The sequence below is a fragment of the Rousettus aegyptiacus genome, unplaced genomic scaffold, assembly GCF_014176215.1.
Source record: "Rousettus aegyptiacus isolate mRouAeg1 unplaced genomic scaffold, mRouAeg1.p scaffold_m13_p_1, whole genome shotgun sequence".
Classification (NCBI taxonomy): domain Eukaryota; kingdom Metazoa; phylum Chordata; class Mammalia; order Chiroptera; family Pteropodidae; genus Rousettus; species Rousettus aegyptiacus.
The window spans coordinates 4,626,526-4,646,177 of NW_023416284.1; the positions used below are offsets into that span (position 1 = coordinate 4,626,526).

Below are 19,652 nucleotides of genomic sequence, written 5' to 3' on the forward strand. Positions count from 1 at the left end.
CATCATGTGATGTATCTTTGGAAACAATGCTGACACAGAGTAGGTGACAGTGCTCAGGAACCACCACTCCCAAAATGACCTCAGAGGACTTTCGAGGTCAATACTCCTAAAGGTCAAAATCATCATTAAACATAACAGATACCCAAGGCATATATTAGTTAAAAGGGAACGTTAACTAGGTTTCACCTTGCTGCTTCCATTGGTGCTTAACTGTTTAATTTGTCCGGATGTTAATTTTTAAACAAGCATTTGAATTTTCAAAAAAATTCATGTTGCTCCGCGTAAATGCGATCTCTAAAACGATAACCCAAACAAAAAACCAATGGGAAGAAAAATATATATAAAACTAGAAAACTAAGAATAAAAAGCAGCGTATTAAAATTCCAAAACTAAAAGATACAAAGGAATCTGTCCTGTTATACGGTTACTACAGAAAAAGGGATCATCTCCGCAGCACAGGCCTCCCCAGTCACAGTCAAAGCAGTGTCACACACGCACGTGCACACGCGGGAGACGTGATACGACCTGGACAACAACCAGGTCTGTAAAGCACGGGAGTTTCACTGTAATTTTATATCTAAACATTTCACTGGATTTCTTTGATGACCACTCTCTTTGGCAGTTTTCGGTCCATCTTCTGGAAGATCCCATTCTCCTGTTCAACTCACTGCCTGGTACTCAGCAGTCACTACGAGGTTAATTGTATTTTCTCAAGAAACAGGAGGAAAGTGTCATTTCATCCAGGCAGGAAATAAGACCAAAGGTTGTCTAGATCTCACCCCTTCTGCCTTTCTCCCCAAAATATAAAAGGGTAATAAGTCTCTTTCAGATAAAGCAATATGCTCAGAAGAATTTCAGCTGCACCGAATGCAGCTTAGACTGTGTTCTCCAGATACTGTGACAGGACACGAGTATGTCTTCTAGAGATTTCCTCACTGGGGTCACGAAGTTTACCGCAAATCGGCCTGCTATAATGCCACCTGTCTTCCGCTCCTAGACAGATCACCACCCGTGTCCTTACTCATTCAACCAAAATGAACCAGACAGGAAGCAGAAGCTGTGGATCTGGCTGGGGAAACAGCAAACAAACGATACGCAATACACTGCAAAAAGCAGCACAACGAAAGGTCAGACCAGCAGAAAGACAGCAGAAGAGAAAGTGATTAGCACCTGAAGGAAGACCAGGCCACCTACCGCAAGCGACAGGTAGGACCTGAAGGGCATTCCCAGGCCTCCAGCACAGAGGACATCATGGAGCTGGGCGAGGAGTGGGCGCGAAGTTCCGAAGCAGCACCTCTCTCGCCAGAGCCTCTCTCACACTAGACCCCAGCCTGAGGTCCGCTCCCCCGGGCGCGCTCCCCCACCGGAGCCCCTCCACGGCAGCTGCGTGCGCACCGGGCTGGCCCCACGCACGTGAGCCCCCGCCAAGGCTCGGCACCTGACTGCTCGGTTTTCAGAGCCCTTGCCCCCTCTCCACCCGTTCCTCATCAGTCTCTCTTCCCTCTCGGCCCTCTCCCCTCCACTCTAGATGAAAGAATTTTTCAACCTGACCCGTTTTCCAGGGGAGCAGAGTGTGATTTTATACTCCGCTTTAGCCTCGCCTCACGGTTCCGCTACAGCGACTAACATCTCTCAGTAGAGCTTTGTCAAGCTCACCAACCATGTTCTTCGTGAGGCTGAATCAAAAAATCTTCCCTAAACAGTACTGTCTCCACCAAAAGAATATAAATATGTCATACTCCAGTGTGGAAGCACTGAGGCAGAGTCCTGACTTCCCTCCCTCACACCACAGAAGGGAAGGGCGTTTCGAACTTCGCCGAGAAGGTTCCAGCCGCGCCAGTCCAGTGTACCAGTCCAATTACACTTCCCCGTGTAACTTCTCCCAACCTGACAGGTGACGTCAAAGAACTGTCTGCAGACTCCCGAGCCGCTGTGTTTTACTGGGACCAGCCGACGACTAGCACTAAAGGGGCACAGTGCGAGTTTCACTGAAGCTCCCTGGAGGTGGGGCCGCTTTCTTTCACAAGTGCTCGGCTGAAATCACAACAGCCACCCAACAAATTAACTCCCCACCCCCTTTAAAAGCAAACATTAAAAAGAAAAAGGCAAATTAACTTCTTGTATGATTTTCTTTATAAGAGGAGAATATAAAACAGCGTAATCAATGAGTCAGGTTGACATAATATGCCAAATGCATTTGATATTTGCTAAGACTTATTGCTAAAACAATCGTTAAACACCCACTCACAGCTACAAAAGAAAACAAGCAAAACAAACAAACAAAAAAATGAAGGTTAAAAAAAAAGTATATGTGCTCAAAACTGTTTAATAACTCCAAAAGATACAAAGCCTCTTAGGCAAAAGTAAATCACACATCTATTCAAGAGCATCACAAAATGGAAGGGAATTATCCAAAGGGCTCCTCTGGCTGACTGAATAATTTTCATACAGAACGCCTAGCAAACATCCCCACGCTGCTGACAAACCACCAGCTGAGGCAAATCCCAGATAATGAAACATTGCAAGAAGGGCTCTTTTTAATAATTTAGCCCATCAAGGAGTGAGTATTGATTCTTGTTTTCGGCAGAAGGAGAGAGTGTTATCTTCAGCCTTACAGCTCAGTGACAACACCAGAGGATTTAATCACAGTGCCTTTCCTGCCATCCAATCCTTAAACTGTCACCTTGGTTTTTTTCGCCATTCCTCATCTATTTCTAGAGAACCCCTGGTCTCATGGATGTGTCTTCTCTACTTAACCCACAGGAGCCACAGCAGCATTTCAAGTTCTGCAGATTAAACACGTCTGTCAACGATCATGTGCCGGCTGTTTTCCTTTCAAACAATTTCCATGATGCATCAGCTAGCCTTCTGCATTCCCGCCTTGTTTGTGAACAAATACGCTCAATATCTTAAGAGCAGATTGATATTCAATCACATGACAAGTGTGCCAATCTCTGGACATCTGTGGACATCCCTAATACACCCAAGATGTACTAACAAAAAGAAAAAAAAACTGGGGAAAGCAGTAGGTATCAACCACTATTTCCCCATTCCACATGAAAAGCCAGAAAACCCCTAAACTTTCAGGAAAAATTAACTAGATACTAAATTTAGCAATAATCCTAATTTCTGAGTATTTCTGCGTCATTATATACCAAAAAAAATATTCAAAAAAAAAAATTTAGACTGAAAACAAGTCAATGATTTCTGATTCAAGAATAAATCAAACTTCTCTCATCCCTTTCAGAATGTTCTACACTCCAGTCACATTACCCTCAAACTCCACTATTATTATCCACCTTTCAAAGTCCTGTTGTGGACGAGCTCCGCCTTCCACTGAGTGTGTGACAGCAGAAGTTGGAGGCAGCCATTTCTGCTGCTAATCTGCCTTTGGATCCAGGTACCATAATCCTAAGGCCTTAAGGTCCACACGCCTCTTCTGTTACAGGACACCAAAGGCATTTCACAGCTATCTTCTTAGGCCCGTCTGCTTCTTCCTCCAAACTGGAAGTTGTCACAAGGCCCCGGGGCAGTGCAGCAGCACCGTCCATTAGATTCAGACATCATGGAGAACCCTGCAAAGAAGCTACAGCCAAGGGCAGCAGCCTCACAGCCAACGACACGCACCCCTTCTCTGCCATAAGAGCACAGCAAGCTCCCCGCCAAGAGAGATTCAGAAGGCCAGACATCAAATAAATGAAAACAGAACATAATTAAACAGCCTCATGCTATGTTAGCTAAAAGCTGACATGCACATCCTGTCAAGGTATATGCTGTATGAACTCCATAAGCCCAGAAGAACTGAAATAGGTAAGGGTAAAAAAAAAAAAAACTTGAACCATGTATCTAATTGCTAAAATAATCGCCGGGAATATTCTCCTGGTCCCATAGCGCTCTCATTTTCATGGGAGGTGGAAGGCAAGGTGACACCCAACAGTCACTTCTTTCTGAAAAAAATATAAACATGCCTGCTAGGTTTTTCTGGCTAGTAGTGGCCAATCTCTCTTGACTATATTAAATGCTATAGTCTGTGTTGGTCCCATTCAGTCATGTGTAATGTGTTCTTTTAAAAAGAATACTTTTTACTCAAATACTAAAAAATGTAATAATAATATGGTTTTTTTTTTTCCCTGTCTGGTAAGTCAATGGCTAAGGAGCAACTTCTCAGAGCCAGAAACCGTGTTGGTGCTGCGAACGAAACAGTGGGTGAGACGCTGCCCCCTCCTTCGGTCCCGCCAAGTAGGCCGCAGACACACAGCAGCCACGCGTGACGCCAGGGGCACTGGCGGACTGTCGCTCACGAAGAGGAGCAAGAGATGCGAGGCTGGCGGAAGGAGAGGGCTAATTTTTATATTTATTTCAATCTGTATCTTAGATTTTCTAACACTCACTTTCTGGATTATCTATTTTGTGATTTCATTGACAGTTAAGTGCTATACAATGGTGAGTCTGAATAAGTTTACATACAATTGAGTAACTGGTACTACAATTAGCACAAGCTAATAAGAAAATAAGATAAACGCAATATGCTACACTTGTGCCAAGTAAGGGCAAAGTCACATCATAGCAAAATACACTTAAGACAGGTTTCTCAGTGATGACAGAAATGAAAGCGATAGAAAAAACTGAGTTATCACAAAGAACCCAGAAGTCTAAACATGCTATCCATGACTCCCCGGTCCCCAATAATTGGGCCATACGTAGTCAATAGCTAATTCATGTCAAAAGTGGCTCCTTTCAGCAAAACATCATCATCCATTCTACTAAATTATTGTTGGTAGTTAGAATTTTATTAGTTTTGTAGTTTGGTCTGAATTAATTTATAAATTGTCTCTGAAAGCTGTATGAGGGATATAAACATGCAGATACCTAACATACCTAATTTGTGTGTTGGAGAAGGTGGGAAATTAAGTAACATGGGAGAGCCACAAAAATCTTTTTTTTTGGTATACAAGATATTCAGGTTTGAGAAACATAGAGGTCCAACAGTTCTACATCCTGCAGAGGACATGTCCAGACCTTCACTCACCACGGTCACTGGGTGGAAGCCAGACTTCCGCGCGCTAAAGCTGGCTGCGCATCAGGATCTCCTGGGACTCTTTGGAAAAACTAAGGGTTCCGGGGCCTTACTCCAGAACCACCGAAGTGATATTCTGGGTTTACAAGTGAGGAAACTGAGGGACAGAGACTAAGTCATTTGATCATTAGCAAATGTTGCCAACATCAAACTAATACTATAATTCCAACAGTAAAAGTGTGCATTTTTAAAAATAACATCCATGATCTATTACTTCTAAGTAGCTTTCCTTTCCTGTCCTCTGGAGCCTAAAAATGGAACAAAACACCATCACAAATTTTTCCTCTTTCTACAAAAAAAAAAAAAAAAAAAAAAATTGAAAATTCATAGCCGTTGCATTGTCTTAAAACAAACGAACAAACAAAAACATCTGAGGGCTCAAAAGTTCTCTTCCAACCCCCACCTATCTCTTTCTTTATTCCCTTCCTTCCCTCTTCTTCCCTTTCTTTCCCTCTTTCCTTCCTTCTTTTTCTCCCTCTCTTTCACTTTACTCAAAAATCCCAAATTTAATGATAGGAAAATGCCAGTCTATTTTTCAAAGGCAAAGCAATTAAGAAAATTTTTTACAATTTAAAAGGTGACATTCTGCAACTGCCAGAGATTCAGTGTGTGGAAACTTGGTGAAAAACAGGACATTACATGGCCTCAAAGTTTCTCCCTATAAATTATTAATTACAAAAGGAAGGCTAATAACATATCCAAGTGATCAAAGTTAACATCGCCAATAATGTGACAGATGTTATCACATGTCCTGTAATGAAAGGCACTTAGGACACCATAACACTAATAGAACAGTCCTGCCTAAAATGCATAACCTAAATCTAAAAACTAGGTAACGGAGAGCCACAAAAAAGGACTGTACTCTTTAAAAACATGCCAGTGCCCTAAGAGACCAAGGAAAGGCGAAGGACTGACCCAAAATAAAGGAGACTAAAGAGACATGGCAGCTAAAAGTATGGTGTGGAATTGGACACTAGGCCAGAAAAACAACTTGCGATAGAAGGCATTGTTGGGACAAATGGCAAAATGTGTCTATGGAACAGATTAGTGTTGCAGCACTGTTAAGTTTCCTGATTTTTATAACTACACAGTGGCTATATAAAGGAATGTCCTTGTTCTTACAAAATACATGCTCAAGTATTTAGGGAGTAAAAACTCCAGATGCCTGCATTTTCCTCTCAATTCAGAACAATGGAACAGAAGAGAGAGCCCAGAAATAGAGCCACATAAATATAGTCAACTGATCTTTGACAAAGGAGCAAAGGCAACACAATAGAGAAAAGACAGTTTCTCAGTAAATGGTACTGAACAATTGGACATCCACATGAAAAAGAAATCTAGACAGTGGCATTATAAACATGTCCAAACCTACAGAATGTACATCACACAAAGACTAAACCCAAATGTTCACTTTGAATGATAATAATGTGTCAATGTAGGTTCATCAATTATTACCTATGTTCCACTCTGAGGGGAATATTAATTGGGGGGGGCTGTGTATGTGAGGGGGTAGGGAGGTCACGTGTGGGAACTCTCTGTACATTCCACTCAGTTTTGCTGTGAACCTAAAACTGCTATAAAAAATAAAACCTATTTAAAAAAAAAAATGGCAAGTATCTGATAGACAATCTAATTGTAAAACATGAGACCAAAGATAAAAACAGAAAATATCAACTTCCAGGCATGAGACATAATTTCTATAGACTCTGAAAAGGGTTGATTAACCTTGAGTATATTATATAAACTTCACTCCAGTCCCTAAGAAAAATCTGGTATTCCACCAAAGGCCTTAACATTTATGAGATATTGCCATCAGAAATACTATGATATCCTAAAATGAGGGCGAACACCAAACACCAAGTTAAACAAAACTGCAAGCTCTACTTCTGTGTGCTGGCACAAGTTTGGCAATTTATATCATATATTAGTAAAGCTAATTCCAGAGAACTTGTAAAGCCTGGAAACTCCAATATTTGCTTAGGCAGTTTTCAAAAAGTATGAAGCAGCCCCAAAAAAGCAAGGTTGAAAGGCCTAAGTTAAAAAGGGTGATGTACTATCCCGGAAAGAAAAGGAAGCTCAATAAAACTTAGAGGTAATCAATGCATTTCACATAGACCTGTGGTAACAAAAAGAATGCTTAAATAGTAGGCAGTGTTATAAAATCATAAGGTTAATCAAAGGTTATTCAAATCTATGTTCTGAAAATGTGGCTTGATGCCCTTTTTGTAAAAAAGGCGATAAGTATGACGGAAAGAGGCTCAGGAACAAACCGGCTAAAAATTAGCTCTTATGGGAAAGCAGAGCATAAAAACAACTGCTCCAAGCGAAAGGAATTCATCGGCGAGCAGGGCACGTGCTCCTTACGGCTGATACGGGCCGGGTGAGTGTTTTAGGAATTTTTTAAACTTGCTACATTAAAATCCAACAGCTACTAATCACCATTCATTTAGGGTAGTTGGATTAATTCAAGCATTTGTATTGGCAATTTTTCTAAAAATTCAGTCATTTTAACATCTTTACTTACAATCAAAAGTAAAAAGCAAGTCATTTCTGGCATACTTAACGTCGACTGGGGAAGCCACGGTAAATGCTGGAGAAGCAGGATATCCTCAAAAACCCCTACACAGCTCAATAAGCAACCAGATTAGAGTTCTTTATAAGCAACAAATAGAAAAAAAATATAACAAGCTTTACTTTCAAAACAGCATTTTAAAATAAATGTTCACTTTTAATTATTAAATGGTACTGAACAAAGTATAAAAAAAAAAGCACCAGTGTTCAAAATGATATTTAAAAACGATAAATGTCTTACATAAGAAAAATAATAATGTTTTGGCACTGCCTTAACATACAGTCACAAAAGCTTAAACTAGATATGAAGCAAAAAAGTATTAGCTTTCAGAGAAGTAAACGGCGTATCGCATGAGCGGCTTTAAGGACATGCCTGATGGGTGGAGGGCAGCTGCCAGGAACGGTGGAAAGAGCACTGGCCAGAGACACCCCGGACACCTGGCCTCTGCCCTGCGCAGCCCCGCGTGAACCAGGAGGTCTAGGGGAAGCCACTGGGCCCCAGCTTCCTGGTCTGTGTTCATGGAGCAGGTCTGTCTAGATCACGGGAGCGGATTTATTTTAAGGAAAAGGCAAAGCCCAGTTTCTTACAAGAACCAAATTTTGCCTGAAACAAACACACTTAAGACTAACAAACACAACAAACCACAGGAATCATTTTTCAAATGTATAAATAGTTAACCCTTGAAAAACATGGGTTTGAACTGCACAGGTCCACTTATACTTGGATTTTTTTCAATAAATACCTGTATTATTTTTGATCTGCGGTTGGGAGTCCTCAAATGAAGAGAGCTGACTGTATTCTTTGGTCTACACCATTTTATACAGGGGACTTGAGTATCCCTAGATTTGGGTATCAGCAGGGGATCCTGGAACCAATCCCCAACAGATACCAAGAGAAGCTTAAGTTTTAGAGGAGTCAAAAGTTATACACAAAATTTTCGACTGCCTGGGGGCCCTAACTCCCACTTTGTTCAGAGTCATCTAGATGCTATTAATATGAAAGAAAAAGAAACTCACAGTAACTCTTGGTCATGCATCTTTTAAACAAAAGGGCACTTAAGATAATAACCACAACAAGTGCTAATAGGAAAACAAAAGGTACTGATACTAAAAAGGGTTCTCAGGCCGTACTGTTAGCACCGCCAGCACCGCCGTTCACTCACTCAGGGTGAGGGTCAGCCTGTAAGACTCTCAGGGGCAGAAGCCTTCTACTCCAGCAAGCGAAGGAGCAGCATGTTAGTCAGGAGCTCTGGAGCAGAGTGGAGGCAGAGGCAGGCACCACTGCAGGGTCACTGAGAGCTACAGAAGTCACATGATTACGCAAGGCCAGGGTGCGCTGCGGAGCTAAACAGCAGGCCCGCCACTCTGTAAAGGCAGGCTTTCATACCAGTGCAAACCTCACGTTCTCTCATCTGCACAATTAAATAAATATCACAGCTTGCCATGGAAATCAATGGGTCAGAAGAGCAGCAGGCTGCCTGGGCACAAAGTAAATGCTCAAGACTAGTTTACCTCTTAACAAACAGCTAGCTGCTTTGAGGTTTTAAATGACCCACCAGTTCTCAATCTCAGTTTTTAAAATTTTTTTTCGACATTTAAAAATCTACTGATTAGTGTCCAGTAGATTTTCTCTCCAGAAAACTGCACATACATATAATACTTTGCAAGCAATTTCAGGAAGTTCACAGACCCTCTTAAACTCAGAGATCACCTAGGGGACCATGGATCTCAGAGTAAGAATGTCTAGAAAACTTATAAATTACCTAAAACCTGAGGTTTGCATAACAGGAGTCTATGTGATAACAGATAATGCTTTATGAGTGCTTATTATATGCTTAATAACATGCTAAGCAATTTAAGGAATTACTTCATTAATCTTTGCAACAGCCATCTGAGGTAGATGGTTAATATTATACCCATTTTCTTTCTATGTGAGAAAACCAAGGGTTAGAAAGGTTAATTAACATGTCCCGAGTTAAACAGGAACATGTCAAGAGAAAAAATATGTTCTCTAGAAGATAATGCACCAAAAACAGAACTGATAGTTAAAAAAAAAAAAAATGACTGAGATAAAGCAGCTCAACCCACTATTACAGTACTGTCTTATATACGGTGGCCACTTGACAGAGGTCTTAAACGCTCAAAAAGATATGACTAAAAAATAATAATGCTAAATAACTAAATACTCTAACTAGCTCTCTGAGTGAGGAAGAGGCCAGGTGCAGCCAGTAAGAACTCCAGAGCTGCAACCCTGACAGCAGAAACAATGTGCATTTTAAGTCCCTTTAAGCGGCTACACCTTTTCTGCTTTGGACAGTGTCTCCATGGCGCCATTTAAACCACCTTACACTGGACCAGTCTGGGTGGGGGGTCATCTCTGAGTAGCCCCTGGAGGATCTGGGCAATGTTTTATCCTTGCCTCCTCACCTCCCTCCCTACCCCCAAACCACCGATAAACAGCACATGTGTTAGAAAACATCCAAGCTAATAGATTCTCGGTAACAACTAAAAATGCTGCCTTCGAAACACAAATATTTTTAAAATGAACAAATAAGTTAAAAATTTATAAAATTAAATCTTACGAGTTGATGCCATCATTACTGTAGAAACAGAGATCACATATACCTGAATATGCAAAGAAAGCTAAATTATGATGCAATCAATGCTATCCTATAAAAACTAAATTAACAAAAATACTCTATTAGGGAAGACATCTGGTGTATCATGGAGAGAAACGTTAATGATATTGTCTGCAACCCTGTAATCAATTTTTTCTCCCAGCAGCTCTCTCATTACACTGTATTAGATCTGTGTGCCTGCAGAATTTATGAGAGCTCCACACATGGGGGGAAGCTTTGCCAACTGGATCCTATTCAAATCCAGCTCAAATGACTTTGGCAGCATGAAGCGTTGTTAAAGAACAATCAATACAGTTAGCTTTATGCAGCATCATGTTGACTGAAAAGAAATTTATCAGCTTATTACAGAATCTTCCCAAACCTCCATATGATGGTATCTGAGTACATAACCAATCATAAACTTATTTAAATCCTCAGTGAGTGCTCGCTTCGGCAGCACATATACTAAAATTAAATCCTCGGTGAACACAACACTTTTACTGCTAAAAAATTAAATACTGGTCATCACGAATGCTAACAGAAAAAGCTTACTAAAAAATCATTGTTATTGTGGGGAAATTTTTAAATCTATTCAGCAAATCCTGGTCAGTGAATATTGTGGTCAATGAAACAGTCTAGCAATAACATCCATGCTAATTAGAGAACGAAGTAAAAAAATATCGGCCTGAAAGACAAAAACCATTTCTTAGATATATAAGGAAACAATGGTAATTAGTAAAGGCTGCAGCTTTTGAGATGAGTAGTCAAGTTGGGACTCTGCTAATTTGTCCCTTAAAATGTCAATCTCTCTCTCCAGGGATTAAAATTAGACTTTTATCGGCTACATTGGGTTTTATCTTCCACTGTGAATTCTAGGGCTTCCATAATGTAAACCTTTTTTTCTGGACTAATTCTTGATAACTTATACACCGGCAACTATCTAAACATGAAATTGTTTGACAACAATTCCTGATTTTGTTACAATTATTAATATCCCGTATCTATTGTCTTGGTCCACTCCATTTTATACATGGACAACAGCCTTAGCCACCCAAATGGAACTTTCACAGTCTTTTCCCACTCCATACTTTCCAATGAAGCGTAAGTAGTGATTTGCAAATCAGCTTTCAGGGAATAAAAACGCCTGCAAAGGCTCTCTTCTGCCTATCACAGAAAATGATGCCTTTTCTCACCTTTAAGATCCTTCACGATCTGGCCCCATTTCATACCCCATCTCTGCCTCCCGAGACCCACTAACCTGTGCTCTTCATTGACGTCCTGCGGTCATCTTCTCACAACTGTCAGCTTCACCAGGCTCACTGCCTATGCTGCTTATAGGAACAGGGTGACATGCACACCTGGAGGGGCCGGTCCTCCACTCTGCCTGTCCGCATGTTAGTGGTGTATCAAAAACATACCCAGCTCCTCAAAACCTACCAACCTGCACAAAACTTTCCAAGTGCTATAGCCCATCCGGAGCTCTCTTTTTTTAATCTCAAGAATATTAATAGTCTACACTGCAAGTGAACAAGTCATAATATGTCGCCAGTACCTTGTAGTGAGCGTCCGCGTCTGTGATGGCTACTCTGTGTTAGTTCCTAGCTGAGTATGAGCGTGAGCCCCACAGTCAGACTACAGACGAGAGGAAGACAGGTCTTAAACTTCTTTAGTGACTGACAGCAGTTGATCAGAATAATAAACACCTGTCTTTCAGAAAACTTGACCATTAAATCCTCACAGAAGAAGGAGAGGGAAGACAGCTTTAAGAAAGGGCGAGAGACATGGCAAAACAGCCCTCAGGGATCACTAGCAGCGGGTCCTGTGTTCTAAGGGCTACAGCACCAAAGACATTTCATCCTGCTGTGTCTCCCACGCATCCCACATTACCACAGGTCACAGAGGGATCGCCAGGGTACAGCTGAGAGCACTAAAGCTATTCCCCAACCCACGGCTTTCGAAGTGTTTCATTCTCTATCTGGCATTGCAGAAAAGCCCAGCTACTTCTAAACAATACTCTACGTCACCTGAGAGAACAGCACCCAAAACAGTTTACATTCGTGGGCCGTGACGCCCAGTGGTCCTGGGACATGCGCATTCCATACTTGGTCTCAAACTTACCCCCTTTTTTCCCCATTTCAGTTGCCAACATCCATACTCGCTGCTGATTGCCAGCTCCTGCTCCTTGCAGCAGCCCAGCATGCTCTCTGCTGGTGCCAAAATACCCTAGACCACCAAACCCCACTAACTTCTGGAACTGTCCTAGAGGGGTAAGGCAAGTCCCGTATTTTGCTTCCTCTGTGCATGTACTTGTTACTCCTTTAAAAACACATACAATACAGCACATTTTTAAAGGGGCTCTGGGGAGGGAGGTAATATTCCTATTTTATACCCTATGGGATATAAAATATTGACAGCTTTTAAAAACGGGATTCTCCTTACCCCTACAGGCCCTCTCCCGGCTTCAGAAAGATGCTGTGGTGGCTGTGACGCCACCGGCAGAGAGCATGCTGGGGGGTCACACAAAGCAGGAGTTGGAGATCTGCAACAGGCCTGGGAGTTGTGGACCTAAAAAAGAAAAGAGTTTTAAGTTAACGTGCCCATTGTCCCCTCATACCCTGGTTACTGGGGGCACTCAGCACACAAGCAAGTGTCTGCACAGATCCTTTAGCAGATGGCCTCTGAAATATCAGAGGAATGATCTGTTCTACCACTAAAGTTAAACTTTCTGCATTACTCAAAGTTGTTTCCTTAGCTTAGCAAGAACAAACATATGACCCTTCTGGCTTTATATTTTAATCTGGATCTTGTCATAAAGCAGTATGGTGTGTGCCCCTCAAAATAACCAAGTTATGATGACACAGTGCCAAAGCACAGTGACAGTGGCATGCTTTTGCTTATTAAAAACAAAATTTCAGCAGTGTCAGATAAACACAACTGTAAAATGAACCACAAGTTGACAAATTGAGCTTTCAAGAGAGTTTCTAATGAGTGAGGCTAGAGTTGTAAGACACGTACTTAATAAGGAAATATTCAAGGCATTAAGGGTGTCAAAGAAAGATCCTACCATCTTCTCAAAGTCCTAGTTTGATTCTGTAAAGGTAAAGGCAAGGTCAAAGACAAAGGAATTAATACCAGAGGAAAAAAGACACCATTCAAATGAGTTTTAATTTTCTCACAATGCCCATAAGGTAAATATAACAAACAGGCACAGAGCATAAAATTTAAGAAAGAAATTACTTCTGTTAGGAGCAAAATCAGTTTGGTATGGATCACTTTTTTTAAAGAAACTGAAAAAATTTAAAACCAGCAGAAGATGAGAGAGCAACTTCTGAAAGCCAGCACAGTCCTTATAAGTATCAAAAGAGATACCTCAGATAATAGGTTGAATGTTTCCCTTCAAATATTCTAGAATACATATGTTTCCCAAAAAAGACTAACCAATTCAATTTCATGAGGTTTCAAATGAAATAAAACTCCCACAAAAGCCAAAAGCTCATATAAGAATCTGTTCTTAAAGTTGTTTTAAAATTACAGATAAGCAAACTTTTTAATATTAAATCATTTTTAGGGAGCCCTGTTACATATAATTCCTTTAGAGAAGCAAAGAATCACTAACTTCTTGTAATCCAAGATTTAATATGCTCCATTAACTACTGATTTTTACATGTCTCTTTTAAAACAAACAAAAAAGACAAATCCTAAGAAAACAAACTAATGTTGGGAACATCTTTATCATGGTTTTCTTTTTTTCTTTCCCCTCAGAACACCCTCAGAGCACATACTGAGCTCTACGCTTTCTGCACAGTCTCTGACCCCCACTGCCTCAGTGACGGCAGATGATCAAATCAAGATCAAGCGTTAGTAGCCATAACTTTCTCTACCACGTACCTCCCTCCTGCCCATTCGGCACTGCAAATTCCAAATCAAAAGTTCAACTGTACACTAGAATGTACAGTATACTCAATGTTTTTCACTATAAGCATCAAATAAAAATGAATTTTTGATTAATCTCCTGCACTAGGAATTCAATTTCATCAGACCACTCAAATCCTTATTTATTCAAATCAAGGGTTTTAAACAAAAGATACCTAGTAAAGCATTTCTAAGTACCTTAGCATTATTTTAAATATGCAAGAGTTCAAGTAATTATTAAAACATTTTAAGCATTAAAAAGGGCATCATTTTAAAGCATATCATTGTTCTTATTTATGAATCAGAAAACAATGACACTATACTATCTCAGTTTATCTAATTTTCTTTCAGTTCTTCTAATGAGTTTTTCTTGGACTATTGAGTTGATTCTTACACAAACATACACATACACATACGAATTATAAATTTCCAGTTCTAAGAAACAAAGTCTGAATTATAAGACTTAACCAATCTTCCTGCACAGCAGCCTTCTGCAAATATCAAATTGTTTCTAACTTTCTTAAGCTTTTTTCAAAAAAAAAAAAAAATTAGAATACCTAGAGTCTTCTGCATTGAAAAAATTTCACATATAGGGAACAGGTTTACTAAGTAACATTTTAGAAAAAAAAATTTGGGGAAATAAATATAATTAAGTAAAACTTTTCTTTAAGAGTCCTAAAATCCAAATCAATTAGGACAAAATTAATTACCCAACTTCAGGGTAATTGAGAACCATTAAAACTTTAAATCCCACATGGTTTAATATGACTGTCAGTCACAAGTGAAAACGGACCTTTGAGAAGCTGAATAAATGGGGCCAATAAGATCCTCTGAGATTATTTATTTCTGAAGCCTCATTTTGATTTTCACTTATGTAAATACCACCCCCTTCATTTATAAGTTAATATTCATATCATACAAAATGGTTGTGGTGATTCAAAATAACTTTTATTCCACAATTAAGATATCCAACATCATCATATCAGACAATATCCATCAAACTCAAGGCTAACTGATTTCATCTTACTCTTGCTCTTAAAGAATTAAATAAAATTATAAACTTCAAATTTGCATGTGAAAAGAACATTTAGTCCTTGAACATATACAGCAGGTTTTCAAATAACATTGTCTTGTTCATCATCATTTTGTTATAAGACTGTTAAGATGCCTTAGGAATTTGACTCTTTGTTTCTATGAATACTACTGTGGTAAATTTGGTTCGTTATATATCATTTCTCTTAAATTCACAGAACCTATCAATGATGTTGTGAAGACTTACTGCATTTATTACTGCATTTATTCTTGGTGGCTTAGTCCAAACAGCATGGAGTAAGCCCAACCCCTGACTGTAGTTTATTACAATGCTTACAGACAGCAACTAAGCAACCATGGGCTTTATTTTAAATACAGAAGGGAGGGGAAAGGTGGGGCCTCCAGAAAAATACTCTAGCAACCAAACCAGTAATGCACATCTGTTCTTGGCTCAGAAATCACTGTATAAGAAGCATACTGTAGCAATGATGTGCTCCCTCCTGACAGGTGAGAACAACTAAACTCACAGAAGGGAACAACTCCTTTCAAAGAACTGTCTCAGCTCTGTATCCCATTATCTCTTTAAGTAATGCTTAATTCTTCACTTTACAAACTGAAAACGCTTGATGATAAACTTTGAGGTTTTCCTTTCATTAATCCAACACTATACTCATGTCACGAAGCTCTAACTGGGTGGTAATGACCTTTTTGCAGAGAACATACCAAGAGGGTGAAGAGAAAAAGGAACTATAGCAAGAAATACTCAAGTCTCAAGGCTTAACTTGAGAAACTTGAAAATAAAAAGAAAAACCACCACTGTTTCATACAGAAACAAATCATACCTTTAAGGCATTTTTCATAACAGCTGGCTTTCTCTGGGATGTTCACATATAGACTAAGCCCTCATTTATCTTTGCCAAAAGTCAATACTATACAAAATTCAAAACACAATATAATAATGCCTAAAAATGATCTGACTTTGGCTATACTCAGGTAAACTTCCTGAACAAAATATGAAACTGAGTTTTATTTTAAGAACAGAGTTTTACTATTTAGGTATCTAAAATACTACATACTGCAGGCTAACCAAAATACTACACAGTTGCAAGCTTAACTAAAGGTAAAGAAGCAGATCCCTTTGGCTTGTTTAATAAACAGAAGATTAATTTGTAATTAATGTATGCATTGTATCATACTATTACAAAAAGTTTTTTTAAACTTTATCCAATGAAATTTTTCCACTGAAATGTTACTTCATTCAATATTCAATAAATATTTATTGTGAACCTTGCATGGGCCAGGCAATGTGCTAAGTGCACAGTATACGACAATGAATAAAACAGGTGTGATGCCTGCCCTCACAAAGCTTAAACCTAGAGCACTAACTAAATAAACATCAGTGTCATGATCACTGTCATTCCATGGCCCCGGCACTGTGCTATCCACTTTGCAGACTTTATCTTTTAATCTAAAAACAACCTATGTGTACAGTTAGTGCTTTATATCCCAACTTCACAGGTAAAGAAAGCAATATTGGGGGGGTTAAGTGTCTTGCCCAAAGTCATGAAAGGTAGCAACTGATGAAACAAACTGATGTCAGTCTCTCAGCCCGTGCACTCCACCGCCTCTCGTCTCAGTCCCAGAAAAGCATCTCACATCCTGAATTAGTTATGCTCAAATTAATGTGGATTTCCTACCTCATCCTCAAAAGTTTTTAATACAAGATTTACCTAATATTAAAATGAATGCCCATTTGCTGAATGCCCACGCACATTCTTTGCCTAGTGTAATTGTGGTGCACAACGCATAAATGGCAATTAACTCATTGTGTGTGCACATGCATGTATGCACAAAGAGTGCATGTTAATGAGTCTCCCACGTCTCCCAGCGTTATCTATGTAAAAGTCTCCAACAAAAAATAAGATATAATTCCTTATCCTCAGTAAGTTTTCATTTTAAAGATGGAAAAGCAGCTTCTTGCTTTTAACCCACTTCTGAGAACCTCGACATGGTGGAGAGAAGGCAATTTCAATGGCAAATGGAACCTAAGCTGAAGCTGATTTCTCTGCAGCCTCACTTTTGTTGCACTGCGGTGATCAGCTTTTGGGACAGGGTTACGGATACTAGAAAAAAATTCCAAAGGTTCCTCCTCCAGCTGCTCATATCTGGCAATGAAACAAACAGGGATCCAGTACTAAACCTTGAACAACCTGGCCTCCACATTCGCGGCAGTAATGGAGACGTGCCTTCTCTGCAGTGACTCGCAGAATGCATCCTCAGCTGTTCTGCATTCAGTCAGCGCTGAGCACCTGTGCTGTGAGGGGCTGAGATGGCGCAATCGCCCGCTCATCCATGCGGCGCTCTAAACAATCAGCTGAAAATACCACAATAACTCTAATGACATATCCCCGACCCCATGGAATCTCTAGACCAGGCATCAATTTTAACGACAACATTTCAAATAAGGGTCAAAATGTATCAATGGTATTTGCTCAAAACATCATGCGTAATAATTACATATCCTACATGAAAATTCATTTCATAAACAGGTGAAGAATGGACAGTTATATAACTCTAGGAAAACCAAATCATACTTATTTCTATTGTATGAACGATAGAAATTCATTAGGAATCCACACAGAATTCCTGTGCAGAAAATTAAAGGAATAGTTCCAGTCGCTCTTCTGTAAATGAACTTGGTATGAACTACTACTGCTAGAGCCAGAAAAGGTACTCCCTGGCATTACACTGACTGAAAATTATTAACTCAATGATCCATCATCTTATTCACCATTCTCAGAATCCATGATTACTTCTAGACAGCAAATTAACTATAATGCTTAAGACCTGGATTTCTATAAAAATTAAGTTTTGTTGTTTAGTAAAAGCAAGAAAGAAATCTTTCCTTTGGGACAGAAAGTGAACGGCTTTCTCTACAACAATCCAGTTCTCCAAAGAGGGCTGATATCCGATAATGTCACAGTGTCTGTCCTTAGAACCTAAGATCACTGAAGGACAAAGCTATATCTTATATTCTTCAGTCCCTGTTATGGTGCTGAGCTCAACAAAGAACACAAAGTAGGCTCGCAATAAATGACTGCCAAAGGCATTCATTACAACTCAAAACGTTTTTAATTGCACTCTGCAATACAATGTTCCTTGGTGATACTGAACTCATTCAGAAATAAAATTCTCAAAGCAAACAAGTCACACAGTGATGTAGAAATGCTGTGGGGGTCCAAGCAGAAGAAAGGGCTGAAGATGTTACACTAGGTTCTTTCAGTTACAATTACTGGAGACTGGCTCAAGCTGGCCCAAGAAGAGGCCTTTACTGAGAGAACACGACAAGAATAACCGAAGGACCCAAAGGGAGGAAGCATCGCGAGAGCTCCAGGAGGAGGGCGCTCTCGCTCCCCACCTTTGGCCTATCTCCTGCTCCCCACACAGGCGTCCCAATCCTCTGCTTCCCCTGGCTTCCTGGCCTACCATGTCATCTTGCCTATGACCTGTTTATGCCTGCCCCAACGCTATCTGCACTGAGGCAATTCTTGATTCATCCTTTTGGCTTTGCCCACGCTGCTAAGTACTTCAATCTCTCAGTCAATCTTTTCGAGCCAGCCACAAAGATCACAGATTGCAATTCCACATTAATATTCCTTCAAAGAGCTAAAGACTTTGCCAACTGCTTTATTATTCAGAAGCCTAAGGTGCAAAGCTGCCTTATTTAATTGATGATCCCTCTTTCTTCCTGCTTCTAAGAATACGCTGTCCATAGTTTAACCTTACCTCTACTGTCCTCTTGAGCCCCTGCTTTTGACAATTTGTTCCATGGATACTTTTGTCATTGTAGTCAAACAAACCCAGGTGTCTCAGTCTGTAAATACACCCACCCTAATGAACACTTCTTAAGAGAATGAAGGCTTCCTAAAAGAGAATGTAATTCCCTTCCTTGGAAAATGCCACTCCCAAAAACCTCAGTTCCATCAGGAACTCAGCTGCTTTCACTGTCACAGCTCTCCCCTGCCCTTGTGAGAGTGTGGGCTCCAAACGGACCTACGATGCAGGATAGACAGGTATTCTCCGTCCTGAGAGTTAAACTCGAAGAAAACGAAGTCATGGATCTCATCCTCAAAGACAAGGTGACCATATGACCTATCGCCCAAACAGGGAAATCTCTGAGAATGAAAAGGGACAGCCTACCAGTTTGCCAGAACGACATGTATAAATAAACCTGGTCATAGAGATGGCTATGTTCCATATCATGGACTTGGATTCTATGGGACATAGGTACACAGCCATGAAGCCAACCAGGTCCCCACGCTAAATCTAAATTAGTTCATAAAAAGTTATCTCATACCAAACTAGCTCATGAAATGTTACCCAGGATCCTCAGTTCAAAAAACTGGCATTGTGCTAGGGGATGGTCACAGTTGTCACCTTAT

General features: G+C 40.1%; 1 protein-coding gene across 6 annotated transcripts in view; it reads right to left on the bottom strand.

The window, feature by feature from the left end:
• RERE (arginine-glutamic acid dipeptide repeats) overlaps positions 1 to 19,652 on the bottom strand; it is a 357,676-nt gene that overhangs the window by 180,551 nt on the left and 157,473 nt on the right. For 4 of the 6 annotated variants that reach the window (XM_036228288.1, XM_036228289.1, XM_036228287.1 and 1 more), the window contains one exon: positions 12,706 to 12,831. The exons of the other annotated variants lie outside the window; for them this stretch is intronic. In XM_036228288.1, the coding sequence (XP_036084181.1) occupies positions 12,706 to 12,831 (126 nt within the window). The remainder of the gene's footprint in view (positions 1 to 12,705; positions 12,832 to 19,652) is intronic. 6 annotated transcript variants of the gene reach the window in all.